The sequence below is a fragment of the Mastigoproctus giganteus genome, chromosome 1, assembly GCF_048544385.1.
Source record: "Mastigoproctus giganteus isolate SK-2022 chromosome 1, ASM4854438v1, whole genome shotgun sequence".
Classification (NCBI taxonomy): Eukaryota; Metazoa; Arthropoda; class Arachnida; order Uropygi; family Thelyphonidae; genus Mastigoproctus; species Mastigoproctus giganteus.
Genome location: NC_143575.1, coordinates 140618882 through 140644322, shown reverse-complemented (window position 1 = coordinate 140644322; position 25441 = coordinate 140618882). Strand labels below are relative to the sequence as shown.

The 25441-nt window shown below is 37.1% G+C and overlaps 1 protein-coding gene across 1 annotated transcript in view; it reads left to right on the top strand.

The window, feature by feature from the left end:
- LOC150091165 (4-trimethylaminobutyraldehyde dehydrogenase A-like) overlaps positions 1-25441 on the top strand; it is a 98566-nt gene that overhangs the window by 17927 nt on the left and 55198 nt on the right. The window contains exon 3 of the mRNA XM_090382395.1: positions 15239-15384. Within this exon, the coding sequence (XP_090238521.1) occupies positions 15239-15384 (146 nt within the window). The remainder of the gene's footprint in view (positions 1-15238; positions 15385-25441) is intronic.

Sequence of the window (25441 nt, the reverse complement as noted above, 5' to 3'; positions counted from 1 at the left end):
TGTATCACCATGTCACAGAAAGTACTAGAGAAAAGAATATCCTAGACTTCATCATCACCCATGAATCAGATGACATAACAGGGCAGACAGTAGAGGAACCAGTAGCAGGAAGTGATCACAGAGTTCTACGGTGGATGATGAAGAGAGAGAGGTAGCAGTAGTAAAAGGCAAAGGAATGGGTTATAATTCAGAAAAGGAAATTACGATGCCTTAAGGTGCTACATGGCCTCTATTAACTGGGTAGATATCGCACAGAAAATGAATACAATTGAACTGTGGTATGCTTTTAAAACATTAATCACAGACTCCTTGAATGCATATTTACCATTAAAAAAATACTCCACAAGGAGGGTTCCAAGTTGGATGAATAGTGAAGTTGCCACATTACTTGAGCAGAAAAAGGTGGCATGGAAAAGTTACAGAGCAATAAAAAGTACTGAAGCCTATAACAGCTACAAGATGATCTGTAATAGAGCCACAGAAAAGGTTCGACAGGCAAAGGTAGTTTATGAGAAATCGCTAGCAAACAGAGCAAAGAGAGGGGGATAAGGAATTCTTCACACATATAAATGCTAAGAAGAGCAGTACAAACCAGATCAGACCTTTACATAAGGGAAAGGGATAGTATTAAATACACCAGCTGCCATTACAGATGAACTCAACAGTTATTTTGCATCGATATTTACAGATGAAAAACCTTTTGTGGCAATGGAAAATTGTGGGAGCGAAGTTGAAAAATATGTAATTAATGATATTGAAATTTCACAAGATTATTTAATGAAAAAACTTTCGAGCCTACAGGCCAGTAAGGCTCCTCGAGTTGATGGAATATATATATATATATATATATTTTTTTTTTTTTTTTTTTTTTTTTTACCCTATAATCTTAAGGGAGGCGGCAGGTGAGTGCATTGAACCATTGAGGCTAATTATGCGAGCATCACTGGGGAGATTCCGTTGGATTGAAAAAGTGCCAATGTATCTCCCATACATAAGGGTGGTTCTAAAAGTGAAGTGGGAAATTATAGACCTGTCAGTCTGACTTCAGTGGTAGGGAAAATCATGGAGGCAGTGATCAAGGGTGGAATTCAGGATCATTTGGATAGAATTGAAATTCTCAAGGATACTTAGCATGGTTTTGTAATGGGAAAATCTTGTTTAACAAATCTGGTTTGCTGTTTTGAAAGGGTCGCTCATGATTTGGATTTAGGGAATAATTTGGACATTGTTTATTTAGATTTCAGCAAAGCTTTTGACTCGGTCCCACATGAGCGGTTGCTTTATAAGCTGGAACAGGTTGGAATCACTAGGAAAATCCTTAGATGGATTGCAGGAGGCAGAGGGTTGTGATAAATGGCTATTCCTCAGATTGGGTTGATGTAAGAAGTGGGGTTCCCAAAGGATCAGTATTAGGACCACTGTTGTTTTTAATTTTCATAAACGACATCGATGAAGGGATAGAGGTCGCGATGTCTTCAAGTTCAACTTGAAGGTAGGCCATTTTTGACCATTTTGGAAACAACATTATATGATGTTTCCAAAATATTAAATTGAGAGCCTTACTTAATCAACTATTACCGAACATGTTCCTTATTTTTATTTTATTTTTTCTTTTAGTTCTGAATCTGTTCAAATAATATTCATTTTCTCAGTTTTAGCAGAGGTAAAGAAATTAGCTGTTAATATCTGCTCGTGGCCACTTTGACATGACCTGCCTATCAGATAATTGTTTTGATGTGTAACTTCATTGAAGTTATAAAACCAAATTTAATCCTGTGATTAGTGAGCAATGGATGGAATTTTTATTATAGATAGTATAATCATCTCAAAATATCTTCCAAACTATACAGATATTTCTTTTTTAGAAATATTTGCAAGATTTGATATTTCCAAGTAGTCTTGAGAGTAACTTCAACAAATAAAATTCTTGCTTATACTCCAGAATGACCACCAGGCCAGAAGAGTTTACAATAAATCATGGATAGCTGAGTGGTCAAGCATGAGGGTACAAAAGTGCACATCCTTTGAGTGACCATGGCTCAAGTCCATGAGACTATTAAATATAATGAAATGTTCTTGTATTCTCTCTATCTTGTGAACTCCTGACTATGTATTTGTCCAGGAGTATAAGCAGAAATCATTCATCAAAGTATTTAATTAATTGGCAAACCATGTCAAAGTGCATGATTCGCCAAACAGTGAGCAACCATGAAAACAGCAATTTGCCAAAGCTGGAGACAATTAACTTAGGCATAAGCATATTCCCTGCATAGTGGACTGGGCTTTTCTAGTATTTCTTATTCAAAAAACATTGTATTGCCCCCAGTAAAAGCGTAAAATTTGTTGGCCTGCCTGCCATATAAAATTAAACCTCTATCATATTACATTGTTTTGCCATATGACAAACATGCACATAAAACCACCCTTTAACATTAATCTGAAAATTGTTCTTTGCCTGGAATTCAAAAATATTGAAATTCTTTGTCATAGAATTTCAAAATTTTAGTCTTTCATGCACAGAGCAAAATAGAGCAAAGCACAATTCCTAGGAATGGTTCTTAAATTCTCCAAGTACTGACTGCTGAAGCTTCAACAGAGACCTCTGCTTATTACGAATTATTAAGAATCCCCACAAAAGTAATCACAGTGGAACCCTGCCATCGAATCCATTGATCTGGGAATTTTTTGTCTCTAAGAATTTTCACACAGTTTTTGCGTAGATAGTCCATCCTGTAAAAAAACAATGCTGAAAACTTATTTTGGATTGCATTAATAGAATGATTTTGTCTTGTAGCAGTCTCATATAGCTTTCTCCTGTCACAGTTCCCTTAAAGAAAAAAGGTCCATGAACACTTCCTCTCCAAATTCATCCTGTTTACGATGTATATTTAAATCCTTGTTTAATAATAAATGGGGATTGTCGAGAGAGAGTAATAAACAGTTATGGTGATTAACAGTTCCATTTAGTTTAAATGTGGCATCATCATTCCTCAAAACAATGTCAGCAATATGTGTTTGTAATACTCATGGCCAAAAACTGCTTGTTAAATTCTAATCTTCTATCTGTATCACCCTCATTCAAAATTTGTAGCAACATGGGATGATAAGCCTTATACATTTTCTTTATGATTCTATTTAAGCTTGTCTTAAGTATTTTAACTTCCAAACTTCACTTTCTTTAAGTTTTTTTAGACTTCTTTCAGTATTCTCTCTTATGAGTTCCCAATTGTCAGATGCCTTTGAGATATGTGGTCTATCAGATTTGGTAGATTGTATACTGTTCCTACTTCATAAAACTTCTTCACAATTTGCTTTATTGTCTTTGTTGTGGGTGGTTTATGCCCAAAAACTTCTTGAACTGGTGTGCAACTTCTGCAGAATTTTCTACTTTGCATGCCACTTATACAATTTCAGCCCTCTCCTGCTTTGTAAGGCTTATGGTACTTTTTCTATGTTCAAATGATTCTGAAACAATAAAAAAAATTATAAACTGTGTTTCAAAAAACTTGGCGCCTCCATAGCCAGGTGGGCAGGAGTGGCAGTGCGTAGCACACGCTTCTTGATTAGACCGGGGTTTGAGCCCATGACCACCAAATACGGAGGATGCGGATAGGTCAGGGAATAACCACCGCATATCCCCGGAGCAATATGGCCTTAGTTGCTAATGCTCCTAAAAACCAAATAACAAACAAACATCAAAAAACTTATATGTATTTACATTGCAGTTATTCCAAATTTCCAAATTTCCTTACCACCCTGTATGTGTAATGTTTGACAGCATATATGCAAATAGCTTTTTTTTCACTCATGAAAGGAAACAAGATACCAGAGAGTCATAATTGACAGACATGAATGTGTCATCGATAATGAAAGTTGTATCTACACAAAATATTACATCTGATCTCTTCTTATGAACTCAGTTCAAGAGTCAAACCTGTTGCCTTTCTGATCTGTGTAATGGTGAAATAGCAATGGCAGCAGTCACTAATGAAAGAATATACCACGAAGTGTTCTGATTCCAATCTATCTGTAATTTCCAACTAGAAATAAATGTTCTAGCATAGGTTGAAGTGCCTTGTTCCTCTTTCGACAAATTTTATGTTACCTACACACTGTGCCATTCAAGCAACATCAAAAGGTGCCAGGTTTCTGGGAATAAATCTTTTGAGTGATTAAGTTTTTTAGAATGCAGTTTTTACTATATATATATATATATTTTATTCGTGTAATTAAAATTTTATTTTGTTGTATTCTGTACTTTTAAAAATGAATACAATAACTTTATTAATTTGGAATATGAATTGATTTTTTTTTCTAAATAGATGATGAGTTATATTAATGTATTATTAATTTATTACTTCTTTAATTATATCTATTTTACTAATTTATATATATTTTACATACATACATACATATATTCATTTACATTTATACATATTACATTTTCACAGTTTTTTTACATTTATACATATGTTGTACATTAATAAAACTATAAAATTCCAGAAAAAAAATGCAGCCTAGCCCAAACATGTGTAAAATGAATGCACTAGTGATTTTGACATGCCTGCCTTAGAGAGTATTAAACCCAAGTGCTTAGCAGATACTGAAGTGTCTAGGAATGCACCAAATCATGCATCCCAACCGACATGAGCATAAAAATTGATCATCAGGTGCTGAATGCTCTGGAAACACAGTAATTTTATTGGGAGGCTGAATTGTAAGAGAAACTTAACATTTTCTGTAATAAAAAAACAGATGAAATAGAACCAGAGTATGTCTTTCTGGTGCAAAGATTGAGAATGTTACAAGCCAGTTATCAGTTCTTAAGGTAACAAAAGGAAGTATAATTATACATGTGAATAGTAATGATTTAAAGTATAAATGAACTGAAGTTATGGTCCAGAAGTGTAAGGTTGTACTGCAAAAATGCCATGCAATGTCAGGTTGAAATGTTTGGAGATTCTATGCAGATAAGGGATAAGGGATTGTGTGATGAGAGCTTTGCTGATTAACAGCATTTTTTTATTATTGCTATTATTAACTGAAACTTCGATTTTGGAAGAAGGAAATACAACAGTAATATAATCAAAACATTTAAAACAGTCTTTTACAAAGAGAAAATTTACATAACAATTAACATTAACAGAAACAATAAACTTTAAATAATAGTTTCACTTTTTAAAGACTTTTACTAAACTGTTAAACATCTGATTTGCCAAATGACTCCAATTTTAGCTGATTTCTTAATTTTATTACTTTATTAATAAATTGATAAAGAAGATAGTTTGATTTAATATGGTGAGTTTAAATAATTCACTTTTACTGTGTATTCTTTGAAGGCAGTTAAAGTTAACAAATTGTTATAATATTCTGTCATCATAATAAGCATTTATAATATTTGAAAAAGTACATGGAGTTCTAAAAATTTTTTTGCAACATTCTAAACTCATCAAACCAAATATATGACATCTTTCTTTATATTTGATTTGAGAAAATCTAATTTTCGTTTATGATAAAGATAACTTACTTGAAAAATTGTGCTGAATGTGTTCTTCTAGAAATTTTCTTCCAAGTTTTTGAGGATTCCAAAGAGGCAAATTAAATTTGAGTCTTGTTAACAGTGTCAATTTGTAAATTTTGATTAAAATTCTAACAAATCCTTTTGATTGAACCAAGCTGTCTGCTGGCCTGTTTGCAGATTAAATAATATGATATTTATGATCCTAAGTCAAAAATTTTGTTCTTAGGAATTGGGACAGATTCAAGTTTAATTTCCAAATATACTACGGTACATTTGGAAGTCAAATAGAACTTAATATTTATTAAGTAACAGGCAGCCATTCAGTGTGCAGATTGGTGTATAAATTTTTATATCTAAATTACTCAAGGTTTTAATTTTCGGCCACTTTATTATAAAAGTTTTAATAACGTATTAAACTTTCAAACTTATATTATTTTAGAAAAGTGGTTGATTTCCTCCATAAGCTTTGCAGAATCTGGTTCTGCAAGGGTTATAGAGGAAATTTTCTTGGTTTGTGTGCCATAATTTGTAAAAAGAATTTATTCAATAAAAATGGTACAGTAGAACTTCGGTTATCCTGAAGTCAGTTATCTGGAAAGTCCAGAATAATTTGAAAAGCTGATCTTTCTTCTTTTTTTTTTAAAGGTGATCACGTATGCAAATTGAATTTTAATTCTAATAAGCGAAAGATCAAGTTTACTACCCATGAATAACAGATTGTACAACAAAAAGCCCAATAATCCGAAAACTGCAAATTGTTTTTATTGTTTTATGATTGTGACCTCTAGAATTCTATGTGACCTTCAGAAATGTTCTTTAGCAAATTTTCACAGAGACTACTGGGTTTTCTTGCAAACCATGAGTGAATTTCAGATTACTTTAGCCCCAGATTCGGTAAGAGTAATATCAGCCCAAAACTGTGCAATTTATTATTTTTATAAATTTTTTACAGTAAAATGTGAACGAAATGAAAATGTGTGGTTTTGACATTGCAACAAAAAACGGAAATTATAAATAGAATTAGAAAAGCTCTCCAAAGAGTTTAATGTGAGAACTACAACAATTTACGACATCAAGAATAAATCCAATGCTATAACAGAATTTGTGTTGATTGTGAAATAGTGAAGAAGAATCTAACAGAAAAAAAGACTATGTTGAAACCTGAAAATGCTGTTTTAGAGAGTGCACTTTATTTGTGGTTTCTTCAGAAGCTCATTGTTGTGTGAAAAAGCATTGGATTTTAATCAAAAATTAAAAGGTAATGAACATTTTAAGACAAGCACAGGTTGGCTGAAAAACTTTAAACTGAGACACGGTATACGTGAACTTAGATATTCAAGATAAGAAACTTTCTACAGATGAATCAGCAGCGGTGTCCTTGTAAGAGAAAGAAAACGTTTATAATGTTGATGAGATGGGCTTATCATGGGAAGCATTACTGAGAAAAACCCTAGCCACTAAAAGAGAAATGCCTGCACCATGTTTTAAGATGAGAAAAGAGCGAGTTACAATTGCTATGTGTGCAAATACTACTGGGATGCACAGATTGTCCGTGCTCATTATTGGTAAGTCGGAAAACCGAGAGCATTTAAAAATCTTTCTGATTTTCCTGTTTTGTATAAAAATCATAAAAATGTTTGGATGGATGTTTCTGTTTTCCGAGATTGGTTTATAACATTTTTTTATTTAATTTAATCATAAGGTAAGATTTAAATAAATTTAATCTTATCTTACATTCAATTATCCAGAAATTTTGGCTATCTGGAAGAGGTCTGACATCAATTATTCCAGATAACTGATGCTGTACTGTATCCATTTTAGCAAATAAGATGCAAGAGTCTTTATGAAGTGTGTTTGTTTGTTTGTTATTTGGTTTTTAGGAGCATTAGCAACTAAGGTTATATTGCTCTGGAGATATGCAGTGATCATTCCCTGACCTTTCCGCATCCTCTGTATTTGGTGTTCACAAGCTCGAACCCCGGTCTAATCAAGAAGTGTGTGCTACGCACTGCTGCTTCTGCCCACCTGGCTATGGAGGCACCTCTTATTATGAAGTGTGAAAGAGGGAATTAAGAGATCAGGGAACTGCTAACTGGATGTGGGATAGGGGATCCATCAGAAATTTAATTAATCGTGGTTGGCCTGAAATCTGAAAAGATACTCTGCATGATGGCTTGCCTTCAAGAAAAATTACTGCTAACACCAGGATTTTGTAATAATTCACTATAAAATATGGTTTCTTCATCAGTAAAGTAAATTTGAGGGTAACCTCTGCAAAGTTCATAAACTGATATAAAAGTCTTGCATTCCTGTTTCAAGTTTAACAGTATATACAGGGCTCATTTCTCATGCAAAAAAGCATTGCTAAATATAATATTCTTGTATCATCCTTACTCCCATTAGCTCTTACCAAGTGTGTTTTTTTTTTTTTTTTTTCTTTCCTGAAAATGAATGTTTACACGGCTATTGTTTTTAAAGCAAACAACAAGCTGCTAATACAATTCAAGGTGCTTTTTGGGCTATCTGGCCAGAACAGGTTGACTTGTTACCAACAACTCTAACAACAATGGGAAAAGTGAATTACTGTTCAAAGAGAGCACTTTGAGAGTGGCTGTCTAAGTTTAAATATATTTAATACGGGATTCCAGAATCTTTTTCAACTTATTACATATTGAGGTCTCTCACAAATGTTTTCCAGGAGAGTGCAAATGTAACCATGATACCATCTGAGACTCAAACAAATTTTCAATTTCATTTTCAAAAACTTCATCCAACACAACTCTTGAGGCCATCCTGGTGCTCTCTTTATCTAATGATATCATCAAAGCTTTTTACAGTTATGGAAGAATTGAGGGCACAATTTCTTCTACACACTGTTCTTGCATTGCTGTGAAATTTTGATCCATGCAGAAATGATTAATGGAAGGGCATCTTTTATGATGAACACCTCCAGAATTCTCTCACAGAAATGTTCAAATTGTCCATCTGGTTGACAATTTAGCCATTGTAAAGTGCACATAATACAACTTGAATGTTTTAATTACACCTTGGTCCATCAATTGCAGGAGTGAAGTCATATTAGATGGCAGAAAAACAACTTTGATGTTGTCACTCAGATTGATGGTCTGCAGATGACTTGAACCATTATCCAGGATGAGAATTTTGAAGGAAAATTTCTTCTTACATGCAGTGGGACCTCAATTCTGGATTCAGCACTTTACTTTTTTTTTTTTTTTTTTTTTTATGTGAACCCCAAACATGAGAGGTATTAGAACCTATAGTACTTAGTACCGTGCTTGGGTTTGAGGTTGAGAAGACGAAAGAAGATATTTGTTGACATTGGACTTGAACTTCTGTAGACTGTAATTTTCAGGAAATACGTATGAAGGAAGGTTGTTCCAGAAAACGGCAGTTGAATGAATAAATGAGGAAGATGAAAAGTTGGTTCTGTGGGTTTGAAGTTGGACAGTAAATGGATGTTGGCTGGTGGCGGCACGTGTTCGGACTGTTTTGAAAGAGAGAGCGGGAATTATAGAAGCCAATTCAGAAGAACAGTGCCCATGGAAGTATCTGTAGAAGAGGCATGCAGCAGAAACAGTGTGTCTATGAGAAAGCGAGTGGAGAGATTCTGTTAGAGATGAATCATTAATTAACCTAACTGCCCTCTTCTGAATGGAATCAAGAAGCCTGAGAGAGGTTTTGGGGGCACCACCCCAGATGTGGGAACAATATTCCATGGCAGGGCGGATTTGCGATTTATACAGAGCGAGCAGCTGTTTGGAAGAAAAGTAATGCCGAGAGCGAAAGAGAAAACCAAGTTTTTTAGATGCAGAGGAAGCAATATTTGTAATGTGCTTGTGCCAAGAGAGATATATCATTTTGCCTAGAAATCGGAGTGTCACTAAAGATAACCATAGGAGCAGAAGAATCCTTTTTGCGAGATATAAGACAAGACTGAGTTTTAGAAGGGTTGAAATCAACTAAGTTGTCTTTGCCCCACTGGAGAATTACCTGAAGATCGGCATTTAAGGAATTGGCAGCAGATTTTCGAGAACTTGAAGCTGATTGAGCAGGACAAGGTTTCTCAAAATGGAAAGTTGAATGCAATGTGCTATCATCGGCAAAACTATGGATAGGATTTCCAGTCAATGGAAGAAGGTCATTGATATACAAGAGGAAAAGAGTGGGGGAAAGAACTGAACCTTGGGGGACACCGGCATTAGTGGAGACGTTAGAAGACAGAGAGCCATCTACCATCACCCTCAGTGAACGATCAGAGAGAAAACTGGATAACCAATTACTAAAAACAGTTGGCAAACCATAAGATGGAAGCTTGTTTAGAAGACCTTTATGCCAAACACGATCAAAAGCCTTTGAGATGTCAAGAGCAACTACTTGTGTTTCAGCGAACCTTTCCACTGAATTAGTCCATAAATGGGTAACATAAGCCAGAATATCACCAGTGGATCGACACTGACGGAATCGTTGATCAGACGGAAGGTTTCTAGGTAGTTTAAGAGTTGGCGGTTAATTGATTTCTGCATTACTTTAGAAAGAGTAGAAGTAATTGCAATGGGACGATAATTGGATGGGAGGGATTTGTCACCCTTTTTAGGAACTGGCTGGATATGAGCAAATTTCCAAGCAGAAGGAAAAACACCTTTGGAATAAGAAAGTGAAAAAAAGGCAGCAAAGAATAGGAGTAAGTTCGGGCGCACAGGTTTTGAGAAGAAGTGGAGAAATACCATCAGGACCTGAAGCTTTCTTAGCATCAAGATTCATCAAAATCCTTCTGATATCCTTTTGACGGAAGACCACAGGATCCATTGAATGGAGCATGTTAGGAATGGTGGGAGCTGTTTTACCAAGATCATTAATACAAAAGCTGGAAGAAAAATGGGATGCTAGCAGGTCAGCTTTATCCTTGGCTGAAGTGACAACAGAACCATCTGGTTTGGACACAGGTGGGAGCAGAGATGGGCAAAAGTTGCAGCCAATAGCTTTGGCAAGAAACCAGAATGCTCTGCTACCATTAGGGCAAGAAGCAAGTTTTCTACTCTTAGCCTGTTCAAACTCTAGTTTGGACTGATTAATAACTGCTTTACAATTGTTGCGAGCTTTGGTGTAGGCACAAAATGAAACTGAAGAATTAGAAACAAGCCAATTACGATATGCAACATTCTTCTCTTGTACAGCCTTAGCACATTTATTGGAAAACCAAAGTTTAGATAAGGGACGAGATTTTAAAGTGGAGTGTGGGATAAAGGATTCCATTCCTGCAAGAATAATTTCACTGACACGATCTGAGCAAACGTTGACATCAGAAGTTTTGAAACAGTAATCAGACCAAGGAAAAGAAGTCTCGCAGGTCATCCCATTTTGCATTCTTGTAATGCCAAACAATACGAGGTTGGGAATACCCATGAGATAAAGGTTCCATTGGAAAAGAGACAATCACCAAGTTGTGATCTGAAGTGCCTAATGGACCTCTCACTTCAACCGCGTACTTAGAAGGATTGTTTGTGAGAAAAAGATCAAGTGTATTGGCTGTATGATTAGGATTGTCCGGTATTCTTGTAGGTAAATGAACAATCTGTGCTAGGTCATTAGTAATTGCAAAAGCCTCAGCATCTTGACCTGCTGGGTCGGTGTGACTAGAAAACGGAAGCCAGCTGGAGTTGTGAACGTTAAAATCACCAAGGAAAATTACCTCCCTGTTAGGAAAGTTGGACTGGAGAAAGTCAAGTTGCAAAGAGAGGAAGTCAAAGAGCTCCAAGTGATTAGTGGAGTTGGGAGAACGGTAGAGACAACAGATGAATTTGTCACAATGAGATAGAGAGATTTTAAGCCAGAGAAGATCAAAGAGAGGAGATTCGAAATTGCCAAGTCTCTGACAGGGAATATCAGAACGGACACATGCACAAGTACCACCTTTGAGGCGAAAGGAATCATACAGCAAATAATTTGGACATCTGAGATGAGCAGTAGTTGAATCAACTGATAACTGAGATTCAGTCAGAAAAAGTACATGGAGTTTGAAGACTGCAAGTGGAAATGGACATCGTTGAGATTAGAATTGAGACCACGTATATTTGTGAAATGAATTAGGAAGTCTTTGGGAGGTTTAGATCTTTTCGCAGATAAGCTTGCTCTATTATTTTGACAATTCATGGTGTATTCAATAGTAAGAAAAAGTGGGTGGGACATGCTGTATGAAGTAATGAAATTTTTGGATATGGCGTACATGTGGTAAGAATATACCCAGATCCTGACATAACGTGGCCTCGACAATGCTCCCCGTATACACACTACTCGGACTCCCTCCAGTCACTGCCTGGCAGAGTAGAGGTAGCAAGATTATACACTAGCTGATCCGGAAGCTTCCTCGAGAGTTACCAATAGATTCAGTCCGGTGTACTAACTAGCGGCCGGCCTGCGAACACCGTTTTAGAGCTGTACCCTTGAAATGTAAGGAATATTGGATCTCGCCACGACATTCATCATAACCTCAAAAATCATCAATCATACTGCATGATGGAAGAGATAGGGAAGGGTTGGCCGGAACTTAGCTCGAGAGACTAAACATGGGTTCCACCACTTCAAGCCTCCAATAAGCAAAGTGGTGGTATTTCACTGGTTGATGAGAGTCATCTACCACCTAGTACTGCCTGGTGACATAGAGGGGCGGCATTCCTCCATGTGGTGTGACCGCCACACCTCGACCCCTGCTTACGTTGGTTCACACCTGGGTGGTCACCCACCATGTACTTGTGCATGGAGGTTATACCCAGGATTACTAACAGTCCCACCATCGTGAAGGTGCAAGCAGAGGATTTGGCTGTCATAGACCGTCCGGACTTCACCGAAATTGGGTCCACTTGACTTGAGTGTCACCCGAATATCAGTTCCATCATCAAGAACAGCTTGTCTGGCATATCTGAGAGAATGTCTGTGACAACCTCAAGGACTAGAGTACTAGAGTAATTGCTGAAGATGCCACTTGTCATCCACCCTTTTTTTATTGGCATACCAGTTGACTGGCAAGGAACGTTTGTTATAGCCCTTGAGCTCCCATGAATTTTTGCTGTGGTAGATCATCAGAGACTTCAATTTGCAATCATCCTTTTTGTTGCCACCCGAAAGCAGTCAGATAATCTTTAAAGGCTTTGAAACCTGACATGCTCATTTCTTCTCATGCAGTGTAGATGTGCTTTGGCATTTGTCTCCAGAAGAGACTGGTTTCACCCAGATTGAAGATTTGTTTGACTGTGTAACCACCTTCTTCAATTATTGCTTTTAGTTTTTCTTAACATTTGCCTGCAGCTTCTTTGTCCGCAAATGCAACCTCTCCTGAAAGCAATATCGAACCCTGAACTTGGTAAACCATCCAAAACTCACAGTAAATTCTTTTACTTCACCATCTTCTGTTCTTAAATTTTCATAGAGGCTTTTGGCCTTGCTAACACCAACCTGAAGCTGATCAGTATGTTTTATCTGTTCTGGTGATGTCACGTTGCCAGCAACTTTTCCATCTTTTCCATTATGTTACACCATATGTGTGTGTGTGGAATTATCAGCACATAATGATATGCCTAATTTAATGCTATCCTTGATTTTTTTTCTTGTTACCTCTAATGGTGCATAAGGTGCTTTCGTAGTGCTTTATTACATCCAGGTTTTTATCCAATGTTATGGAATTTCTGGCTTGTTTTTCTGCACTGCCAGTAGTATTATCACTTGCTGCATGCGTAGAAACCATTATTAATTTATTAAACTTGCAATATCAAACTAAAGTCACAATAAATGAAAAAAGTGCTTATTTTATGTCTATTCAGCATGACTAACAACATGAAGATTCTGGAAGCGGAGACTCCAGTAATCTACGCAGAGATATCACGTGGTGGATGATGTAATCTGCTCAGTTTGCTCTCGCTCAGCATGACTATGAATTAGAAACACAAATAAAACAAAAATATCTAAATACTGGGTTGCGTAATTTCAAGTGTGGTGTGCAAATAAAATGAAAATGTCTAAATATTGGGTCATCTAAGTTCAAATTCACATATATAGAGAACTCACTGTATGTCATTTCCCAAAGCAATAATGAAAATTATACAGAAATACAGCACTTATGTACAATTTACAGATTCCTTAAGAGTAATTAATCGATTTTATTACTGATGGTTCAATATATGTGTGCTTTGTAGCATGGTTTAATGTCATCTGATTCATGCAGTGTTCTCCCCAGGACCTATCAAATGGGCATACTGCCTGATGAATTTAACTGACCGCCCAGCTAAAATTTAAGCAATTTTCGCAGTACCGTACAGTACTGTTCACTGATCTCAATCGATATTAATTCGAACATACTATATGATCAAGGTCAATGTGACAGGAGCATATAATGTTAAATTTATAGGTAACCAGCACCACAATAAAAATTTGAAGAATTTTACCCTTTCAGAGTTAAAGGCCTGATGTTGCTGAGCAGTTAAAAGTAGGAGTAGAAGAGTGCATGCATTTGAGTTGACTGTGGTTTAAGCCTGTCTAACTGCTAAATACAGTAATGTTTTTCCTGTATTGTAACACTCTTCTGTCCACGCCTGTTCCAACATATAAATAGAAATTTCCTGAACTGGAAAACTGCGGGTGCTGGTTAATTTATTTCCAATAGTGGTAGGCTCTGTGTAGTGAGATTTTTCATGAAATATAACAAGGATATATATTCTTGTTTTGATTCAAATGTCTAACATTTGAATGAAATTGAAATTATTGCCAAAAATCAAATCAGAATTTAAAAACAATTCATAAATAAAAATTCTTAATTAAATTTTTTTTTTTTATGCAGTAATGTACAAAATCCTGTACACCTATTTGTGTATTTATCACCTGATTTGATTTTATCAATTTGTGGATCTGAATTCAAGAAAATCTTTTCCATTTCTGCATTCATAAACCTAAATTGGATAATTAAAATTAACAAGTATGACCTTGAATTTTCAAAGCTTTTTTTTCATGCTGCTATAAACTGTTTACAATTAGGTGGAAATACAGATAAGAGATAGCAGCATGCACTGGAAAAATTTAAAAACAATTCATACATCAACAGATGTGTTTGAGGTGACTTCAAAAAAATAGCTCTACGTGTGTATTCCTCACTGCATGCACGCACGCCACACATGCACAAATAATCTACATATGTACTTCTGAAAGGGTTAAGCAAAATGAGTGAGTTTAATGCCCAGAGCTCTCAGGAAACTCAGATAATTGGCAAAGAAGAAAAGAGGACACAATCCCTATTCATTGATGGTTTGTCTATCTGGGAGTTTCATACAAAGGCCTTGCTAAGCCACAATTTTTGTGAAGAAGGTATTATAGCATGTACGGAATTGTATAAAGAACATTCTGAAGAAAGTAGTGAAATTCCAAGTGAAATGATGTTCAGTGGCACGATCTGGGTATTTCAACAAGGTTCTGCTCAGATTTTTCCTTCAGAATCTTGGATTTAAACCCATTTATTTACAAATGATATAATTACAAATTTATATTTGGTATATCAATAAACTGTTTCATTTGTTAATCTTTGGCATTTTCTTGAGTAATTACACTGGATATGTATACTTTACTAAATTTTTTTACCTCTTTTGTTGTTTGTAATATCTGAACACAGATTTTCAGAGTTGGAATATTAAAAATATATCTTATTCATTATTTTAGGAAAACTACTTTGCAAAGTTCCCAGCTCTGGACCACAAGAAGTTTACCGAGCTGTGCAATCAGCATATAATGCATTTAGCGATTGGTCTCAACTAGGATATCAAGAAAGAGGCCGCTTATTAATTGCTGCAGCTTCAAAAGTTAGAGTAAGTGTATGAACGTTTACCTTAGAGAAAAGTAGCATGCATGTCAACTATTGTCACAAAATTATCATAAAAAATTTTAAAATATTTGTGAATATTTTGAAAAGTGTGTGTGTGCACATAGTACATATTCCTTCTTCAAAATTATTGTATATTATATAGGTTCTATCAGGGTTTGATAGATTATATAGGTTCTATTGAATAACAAGACTGTGTGCACAGCACTACACCCCAATTTTGACCTGTGAAACAAAGGCACAGAGCCTTTCCCTAGTTGTCTGCCGAATCATGTTCCAAATCATGTTTGCAGTAAGATAGGTTTCATTACCTGGTGTTTTTGAAAAGAAACAGTTTCCAAAAAGTTTCCAGAAAATTGAGACAAAAGAATTGAACAATGAATCAAAATTTGAGGTTGATTTTCTTTAAACACTGACTTTCAATTGATATTTTAAGAAAAGACCTGCAGAAAATTGAGTTGTTATGTCAAGTTTAAATTTATGGGGAGGATACTATATCAAGAGCCTGCATGTTTGAATGGCATAAAGATTTTAGAAGGAAGAGAGATTGATTTTTTTTTTTTTTTTTTTTTGATTTGGTAGTTGTTGGTGCATCGGCTTCTGTGGCCATATTGCACCTCCCAAGGTTTTTGCAGTACTTTGATCCAAGCCCAAGGCGGGAATCGAACCCGCGACCTTTGGGTTGCCGGGCAGGTACTTGACCCACTCGGCTAGCCCGGTCGGCAAGGAAGAGAGAATATGGAAGATGATGAATGACCAGGCTGTCTGGTATCCATGAAAACTGATGAAAATGTGGACTGGGTAAAGACATTGATTAGAAGTAGTCATCGTTTAAGCATTAGAATGGTTGCATCAGAATTCAATATGGTCAAAGACACAGTTAGACAAATTTTAACTGAAAATTTAGGCATGAGAAAAGTGTGTCAAGATGGTGCCAAAAATTTTGAATGAAGATCAAAGAATGAGAAGGCTCCAAGTTTGTGAAGATGTTTTGTAAAAAAATTGAAGATCCATACTACCCGTGTACTGTAATTACTTGCAATGAAAGTTGACTGTTTCGTTACTACCCAGAAACTAAAAGACAGTCAATGCAATTGAAGAAAAGAGTCCCCCAGACCAAAAAAAATGAAAACTGTGCTTCTTGTTTTCTTCTATATTAATGGAATTGTGGAAGGATGTTGGATGCTCCATAAAGACAATGCTCCAGCACACAATGCACTCTCTGTTCACCAGTTTCTTGCCAAGAAACAAATCCCTGTGTGAGAATGTGTACACTACTTGCCAGACTTACTCCCTTGTGACTTTTTTCTCTTCCCTAAACTGAAAAGCATATTTAAGGGAACCCATTTTCAATCTGTTGAAGACATTCAGGAAAAAAATGACTGAAGTGTTAAAAGGACTTACAGAAGATGACTTCCAGAATTATTTCTGTGCTTAGAAGAAATGTATGGAGCATTGTTATGTCACCTCAATAAAAATAAGCTGACTGTCACATTCTGCTGGATACCCAGCCACGTTGGAGTTCCAGGAAATGAGTGTGCAGATGAAGCAGCAAAACACCCTGCTTGCTTCGATCCCATCCCAGTTCCTTTTTCTGATTACAAGCCAATCATACGGAGGATATGTACAGAGATATGATCTGAAAAGTGGCATAATCAGATATCAAACAAACTTCTTGAAATAAAACAAAACCCACAGCTATGGAGATCTAGTTCCCGATTAACCAGGCACGAAGAGGTCGTGCTTGCAAGAGCACGAATTGGTCATACGCACCTTTGTTTACTGCTAGGAGAAGAGCCTCCTCTCTGCTCGCATTGTAGTTCCATTCTTACAGCGAAACATATTATTATTGAATGTGCACACTATGATTCAGCTAGAATTGAATGTTTCAAATCTTTAATCAACTCACAAAAACCCTTGCAACTAGCTCATATACTTGGAGATGATGCCAATCTATCAGAACTGTTTAAATATTTAAAAATGATAAATGCATACAGTCACTTCTAGAACAATTCCTTTCATATATTGACCAACAATCTTAAGTTATAGGCGCATTTTGGCCATAGCAGCCCTTATGCCAATAAATCCCACTTCAACAACAACCTGACATACTAGTAGAAGTAGTAACGGAAAAATGATGCAAGAAAGCAAGCTTATATAGCATCAGCCAAAAAAGAGGAAAAAAACCTACAGAGTTCACCAATCTATACCCTCCAAGAATTTGTCTAGTTCTTTCATGAATTTATTCAACCCATCCACTTCCACAACAACGGATGGAAGCCTGTTCCAACAATTAACCAACTGCTGACTGAAGATAAACTTCTGCACATCTATCCTGCAACCATCCTTCCTGAACTTGAATTTATGCATCCTCATGCATATGTGTGTAGTCAAAGGAAAGAATGCCATTAACATTCAGCTTACTCAATTCATTCAAGGCTCAATCAGATCTCCCTGCTGGTGCTTACTCTCGAGATGCTGCAGTTTGCAGAACTGAAATCTTTCTACGTAAGAGTACCCTATTGTTTCCTTCACCAGTCTGGTTCCCTTCTCTGCACCTATTCCAGAAGATTTACACCCTCAAGATGCAGCCTAACCATGGCCTTATACAAAGGTAATAATCACCTCCTTATCCTTGCTAGCAAAGTTTCTGTATATCATTGACAAAACCCCATGAGAAGTTCTGGCAACAAACCTGTACTGCCCAGAGAATTTCATGTCTGACTGCACAATTATCCCTAGATCTTTTTCATTCTCCACTACCCTGAGTGTAGTACCACACAGTTTATAAGTTACTCTGGGGTTACAGCTGCCCATTTGCAGTACAGTCAGTCCTCGTATAACACGATAGATGTGTTCCTAGAAACCCTCGTGCAATATAAACAACAGGTCCTTTGGGAAAAGTAGGGTTAGGTGCCGACCACCCAAGGTTGAACACACATTTGTAACTAAAACATTACCAAACACAATAAATAATCGTAATAAAATACTTATGTATTTTATTACGACTATTACATAATAAAATATTGCTAATGCTTTTGCTTCTATCGTAAGCAAACTTGTTTTTTGTTTGATTTTCTATCCAAACAGATGACAGCCGTTCCATCCCTTCCAACTCTTTGTGGCCGACCGGGCTAGCCGGGTGGGTAAAGTGCCTGCCTGGCAACCCAAAGGTCGCGGGTTCGAATCCCGCCTCGGGCTTGGATCAAAGTACTGCAAAAACCTTGGGAGGTGCATTATGGCCACAGAAGCCGATGCGCCAACAACTACCAAAAAAAAAAAAAAAAAAAAAACTCTTTGTGTCTTGATCTAATGGGTTTTAATTACACTTGAGTTGTTCCTGCTATGAAAGTTTTTTTTTATTTTCTCTGCATTCTTTCTAATTCTCGGCGTTGCCTCATTTAGGCCTGTAGCACCTGCAATATCACATGGTCTTTCATTTCGCTCAAAGCATTTGACAATTTCATATTTTTTCTCTATCAACAGTGGCGGACTGGCCATAAGCCTTACCGGAGAAACCCCAGTGGGCCAGAGGCCGGTGTTTTTTTTTTTTTGGCCATAAACCATAGTATGAGGCCACTTCAAATTTTCCCAGGTAAGAATTTTTGATCCAGTCCGCCTCTGTTTATCGATATTGCTTTTCTTTTTCTCTCTGAATCTGTAGTGTCTTCACCAGGATGCTTCCTTTTCACACCTTTTAAGTATTTAACTCATTTTTAGGGAATAAAGCACAATTACAAAATGAGGAGGCACGCTTGATACACATAAACAAAGCTGCGTGCGTGTAGCAGCTGAATAAACAACACCGTAAAGGCAGAGATACACTATTAACACCTCACATTTTACTAAAGCACATTTCTGGGGTTACTACCATAAAACAATAAAAACAATTTCTGGTTGCGTTTCTGCTAGTGGAATCTGTTATAAACTGGTAGTAAACTCGATCTAATGGCATTTGCGATTATACCGATAGCTGGAATTGTGTGGGTTTTTATTTTATTATGGTGAAATGTGTTTCCCCTTCACTGATATAAAAAACATAAATACATTTTCAGAATCTTCTCTTCATTCCTATCGTGTTGCGTTCGGTTGGGGTGATTCCGCGTTCGACTGCCATTTCTTGACAACACAAAGGCGAATCGTGCATAAGCGAATTCGGCTCGTGTTGTATACGACATCGTTCCCCTATTTATAAATCGTGTATGATCGAATTCGTGTAGTGTAAGCACGTGTTATACGAGGACTGACTGTACTTTGCATTTGTCACTATTAAACTTCAATTGCCGTTTCTCAGCCCATCAACCCAGTTTTCCTAGATCTTGTTGCAGTAGCTCACCCTGATGAATGTCATTAACCACCCTGCCAACCTTTGTATCATCTGCAAACTTTGGCATTAAGCCTGTTATACCTTCATCAATATCATTAATAAATATTGAAAACAACAATGGGCCTGGTACTGAAGCCTGGGGAACTCCACTAATAACATTAGTCCACAGTAAGCAGTGCTCATTAATAACTACTCTCTGTCATCTTCCACTTAACCATCCCTTTATCCATAACAGTAACTTGCCCTTAATGCAACATTCTAGTCACAGAAGAGAACAGTCGTTGGATTTTTGGCTGCTGTAAAGGAATAAGTTTTTTTATTGTTACCGTATTCTTTGTTAATTAATGTACTACATTGTGCTTTACAGAGATATTAAATAGGTTTAGTAGCGTTCGTTAGTTTCTTATTTTAAATTTAACTAGCGATTTTTGAAAGTTATGACTCCCAGTGTTGGCACCAATATTGTTGAACTAGCCACCATATTGTAGTCAATAAGAAATTGCGTAACGTATATATATCTCGAACTGATAGCATAAGGTATAAAGTAAAACTAGATAGCATAATACAAAACACTCAATTAGGAATCTGTTATCTTATTATAGTATTATCAATTAATCAAAAATATTATTAATCTTATTAAATTTCATTGTTAATTAAATTTTATTTAAATGGAAATCATAACCCAGACTAGAGCTGCAAAACAAAGATCACAGACTAGCGAGAGTGCTGTGAATCGGGGGAGAAATGAAGGGGCAATTCTCCAACGCATCACAGTCTCAAAAAAATGTGCGAAATGTGAAATGTTTGCCGACCTTTCTAAAACAGGACATGATCTAGCCAAGAAGGATGCCTTTGTGTGTGCTAGGTGTCTAGAGTGTCATGAAATTAGGCGCCAACTCAGCATTCTGGTGGGCATCTATGAGAGATTGAGGTATAGGGTAAATTCCCTCGAAGCCCATCAAGCTCTCAGCTGCCCAGCTCAAGAGCAGAGCTCGTTCCTGTGCATCAGGAAACACAGAAGCAATCTCCAAGGCAAAATGCGCTGGTCCCAAAGGAACTAGTTATTGTTGAGGACTCTATTGTCAGGGAGAGGGGAATATACTATGCAAGAAGGATGGGTAGAACAGGACCAGGGTATGTCTGCCAGATGCTAAAGTTGATGATGTTGTAGAGCAGATATCATCTTTTAAGGGCACAGAAGGTGATATTGTTGTACACATTGGAACTAATGACATTAAGAGTAAGAGCTCTGCAGATTTACTCAACAAGTACAGATCAATGTCGAAAAAAAGTCGCAAAGTTAGGGTTGAATGTGAAAGTGTCTGCAATTCTGCCCAGACACGATAGGAGGGAGTATATGATGAGAGCCTTGTTGATCAATTCGGCATTGAAGAGATTGTGCAAGGTTCAAAGGGTAGAATTTTTTTCCAGCCTGGTCTGTGCTTGTTGACAGGAGAGACTGCTTCTACAGGGACGGGATACACTTAAATAGAAAGGGTGCAAGAATATTTTCTGATGCTATTGAGGCAGTGTTAGGTTGGTCGGAAAACTGCTAGCTTGGGGGAGATACACAGAATAAAAGGTTAACAGTGGCCACAGGCAGAGGTAAAAGTGATTCTTGCACTGCTTCTATTAGAATGAGCCCGCCTCCTTAGCCAGGTGGGAAGGAGCAGCAGTGCGTGCTTCTTGATTAGACTGGCGTTCGAGCCTGTCACCACCAAATACGGAGGATGCGGAAAGGTCAAGGAATGATCACCGCATATCCCGGAGCAATATGGCCTTAGTTGCTAATGCTCCTAAAAAAAAAAACAAATAACAAATTAGAATGAGCAACAGCCTGGAAAGCAAGGCAATGGAGATTTCCAGGGCTGCTGGGAGTCATAGTGAAACAAATAAATACATGGGTTGTGTTATGGTAGCTAAGAGTAGAAACAGGTGCATGTATACTTGCATGTACACCAATGCTTAGAGTATAGTTAATAAATTTGATGAGCTTGAAGTTCTAGTCAAGACATCAAAGGCAGATATTTTTGGGATATCAAAGACGTGGTGTCACACAGACATAAGCAGTGCAGAATTGGAAGTTGGGGAGTACAATGTGTACAGTAAGGATAGACAGGACAGGAAGGGAGGAGGGATTATGCTATTAGTTAAGAAACAGATAAAAATACGGAAGTGCATCCAATTGATGTTGGTGGACAATGCAATGTGTACAGTAAGGATAGACAGGACAAGAAGGGAGGAGGGATTATGCTATTAGTTAAGAAACAGATAAAAATACGGAAGTGCATCCAATTGATGTTGGTGGACAATGCAATGTTGAGTCTGTTTGGTGTGACATAAGCACTGGGAAAGGAAAAATGAAAGAAGGTGTCTGTTATAGGCCTAACGGATCTGATGAGTATAATGAGCAATTGTGCAGAGAAATAGAGTGGGCCAGTAAATCAGAATGTCTTATAATGGGGGATTTTAACTTTCCAGATATTTACTGGAACTTATAGGTTGGTCACTCGCACACTAACAATACTTTTATGGATTTATTGGATGACTGTTTTCTACAGCAACATGTTCGAGAGGCAACCAGAGGAAGTAATACTCTTGATCTGATTATCAACAGTGATTATTCTTGCATTAAGAATTTGCATATAAAGGAACCACTGGGTGACAGTGATCACAATGTACTGATGTGAGAACTACTTAAAGATATAACTACCATAAAGGCTAAATGGAAGGGCTATTGCTTTCATAAAGGTGACTACAGGGATCTCAGACAGTTTTTAAATTCTGTACAGTGGGATGAACTGATGATGTTACCAATGTTGAATTCTAAATGTGAAGCCTTCAGGGACTTAATTTTGGAGACTACTAGACTTTTCATTCCAACTAAGAAATACTGTTCAAAGTTTAGGCCTAAATGGATGTCAGATGAACTAATGAGACTTGTGGCAGAGAAGAAAAATGTATGGGATGCATATAAAGTATCAGGTGACACAGAAGCCTATGATAGATATAAACTAGTCTGTAATCAAGTCACAAAGGAGGTTAGGCAGGTGAAGACAGATCACGAGAAATCCTTGGCAAAGGATGCAAAGAAAAACAGGAAAGAGTTCTTTTCTTATGTAAACTCTAGAAGGAAAGGGATGAATCAGATAGGACCACTTAACATAGATGGGTGGACTATTGATGAACATGCTCAGGTAGCTGATAAACTGAATGAGTATTTTGCATCTACATTCACACATGAGGAGTTATTCAATGAGGGGAGTTCTAGAACTTTATCAAACTCTAACAGGGAGCTAAGTGATTTTGTAATAACTGAGAGCAAAGTGGAGGAGAAATTGCTGAAGTTAAACATAAAAAAGGCACCTGGGGTGGATGGGATCTATCCAGTTATATTAAAGGAGGCAGCAAAGGAAGTAAGCAAAACCTAGCCATAATTATAAGAGCTTCCTTGGACTCAGGGGAGATTGCCATGGACTGGAGTTTTGCAAATGTATCACCAATTCACAAAGGGGGGGGATTCAAAAGGTGACAAAGTAACTATAGACCTGTTAGTTTAAATTGTGTTCCAGGGAAAATAATGCAATCACTGGTTAAAGAAGCATTGTAAGATCATCTAGACAAGACTGCAGTAATAGTTAAGACACAGCATGGGTTTGTTAAAGGGAGGTCTTGTCTGACCACTTTGATTGAATAATATGATGTGGTCACAAAGGAACTGAATGCCGAAAATAATTTTGATATCGTGGTCTTGGATTTCAGGAATGCTTTTGATACTGTTGCACATGGAAGGCTGCTATACAGTTTGGAGAGGTATGGCATTAAGGGTACATTGCTACAATGGATAAAGGGATGGTTGAGTGGGAGATGACAGAGAATGGTATTCAGTGGACAACAATGGATAAAGGGATGGTTGAGTGGGAAATGACAGAGAGTGGTAATCAGTGGACAGTGCTCTTCGTGGACAAATGTTATTAGTCAAGTTCCCCAGGGTTCAGTTTTGGGCCCATTGTTGTTTTGTATATTTATCAATGATATTGATGAAGGTATATCAGGTTTAATGTCCAAGTTTACAGATGATATAAAGGTTGGCAGGGTTCTTAACAACAGTAAAGACAGTATGCTACTCCAACTGGATCTAGATAAGTTGAGCAAATGGGCTGAGAAGTGGAAACTGCAGTTTAACATTGACAAATGCAAAGTACTGCATATGGTTAGCATTAACCAAAGAGAAACCTACCAGCTGTGTGGTACTACACTCACAGAAGTGAAAAGGACCTGTAGGTAATTGTGCAGTCAAATATGAAGTTCGCTGAGCAGTGCAGAGGGGCTGCCAGGGCAGGTCACAGAGTCTTGTCAATGATATATAGGAATTTTGCTAGCAGGGACAGGGATGTGATTATCCCGTTATACAAGGGAATGGTCAGGCCACACCTAGAGTACTGTGTACAGGTCTGGAGGCCTCATTTTAGGAAGGATGTAGAGTAGCTAGAACAAGTACAAAAAAGGGCAGCAAGATTGGTGAAGGGAACAAAAGGGTTCTCTTACGAAGAAAGTTCTGCAAATTGCAGCGCCTGGAGATTAGATACCTGCGAGGTGATCTGTTTGAGGTGTATAAGGCCTTGAACGAGTTGAGCAAGCTGAAGTTGATAGCCTAAATAAATTTAAGGCTGAGCTGGACAGTCATTTGTTGGAACAAATGGAGGGGCAAAATGGGAGGTTTTTTTTTTTTTTTGGCTGATGCTGCATAAGCTTGCTTTCTTGCGTCGTATGCCTCTGCTAATGCTAATTCCTCCAGTTTATACAGCAGTCTTTTATGTGCAACAGTATCAAAAGCCTTCCTGAAGTATATGATATCAAAATTATTTTGCATCCAGTTCCTTGCTCACTGCATCATAGTAACCTATCAGATTGGTCACACATGACTTTCCTTTAAAAAATGTATTCTCTGATTGCAGCATAATTGCATGCCTGTCCAGATGATTCTCCATTACTTCTTTCACCATTGATTCCATTATATTCCTGGAAACCCTGTGTTTTACAGCAGCATGTTAGAGAGAGACAACAAGAGGAAGCAGTACCGTTGATGTGGTTATCAGCAGTGATTCTTCATGCATTAAGAATCTGCAGGTAAATGACCCACTGGGTGGTTGCTGCGATCACAGTGTACTAATGTGGAATTTAATTAGACAAAACTACTGTCAAGGGTAAAGGCTTTTGCTTTTGTAAGTGTGACTACAGAGATCTCAAACAGTTTTTAAATTCTGTGCAGTGGGATCAACTGATAATGTTACCAACAGCAAATTCTAAATGGGAAATAATCAGTGAAGCTACTAGACTTTTTGTACCACGAAGAAATACTGTTCGAGGCTTAGACCTAAATGGATATCAGATGAACTATTAAGACGTGGCAGAGAAGAAAAAGTGCATGGGATGCATATGAATTATCAGGTGATACAGAAACCTATGCTAGATATAGATTAGTCTGTAATCAAGTCACAAAGAAGGTTAGGAAAGCTAAAGCAGATTAAGAGAAATCTCTTGCGAAGAATGCAAAAAAAAAAAACAGCAGACTTCTATGCTTATATTAACAGTAGATGGAATGGGTTGAATCATATTGGGCCACTTGAAGTCTATAGGTTAACGGTTGATGACCGTTGCTTAGGTTGTGGACAAATTGAATAGGTATAAGTGTATTCCATCCCTGTAAAACAGT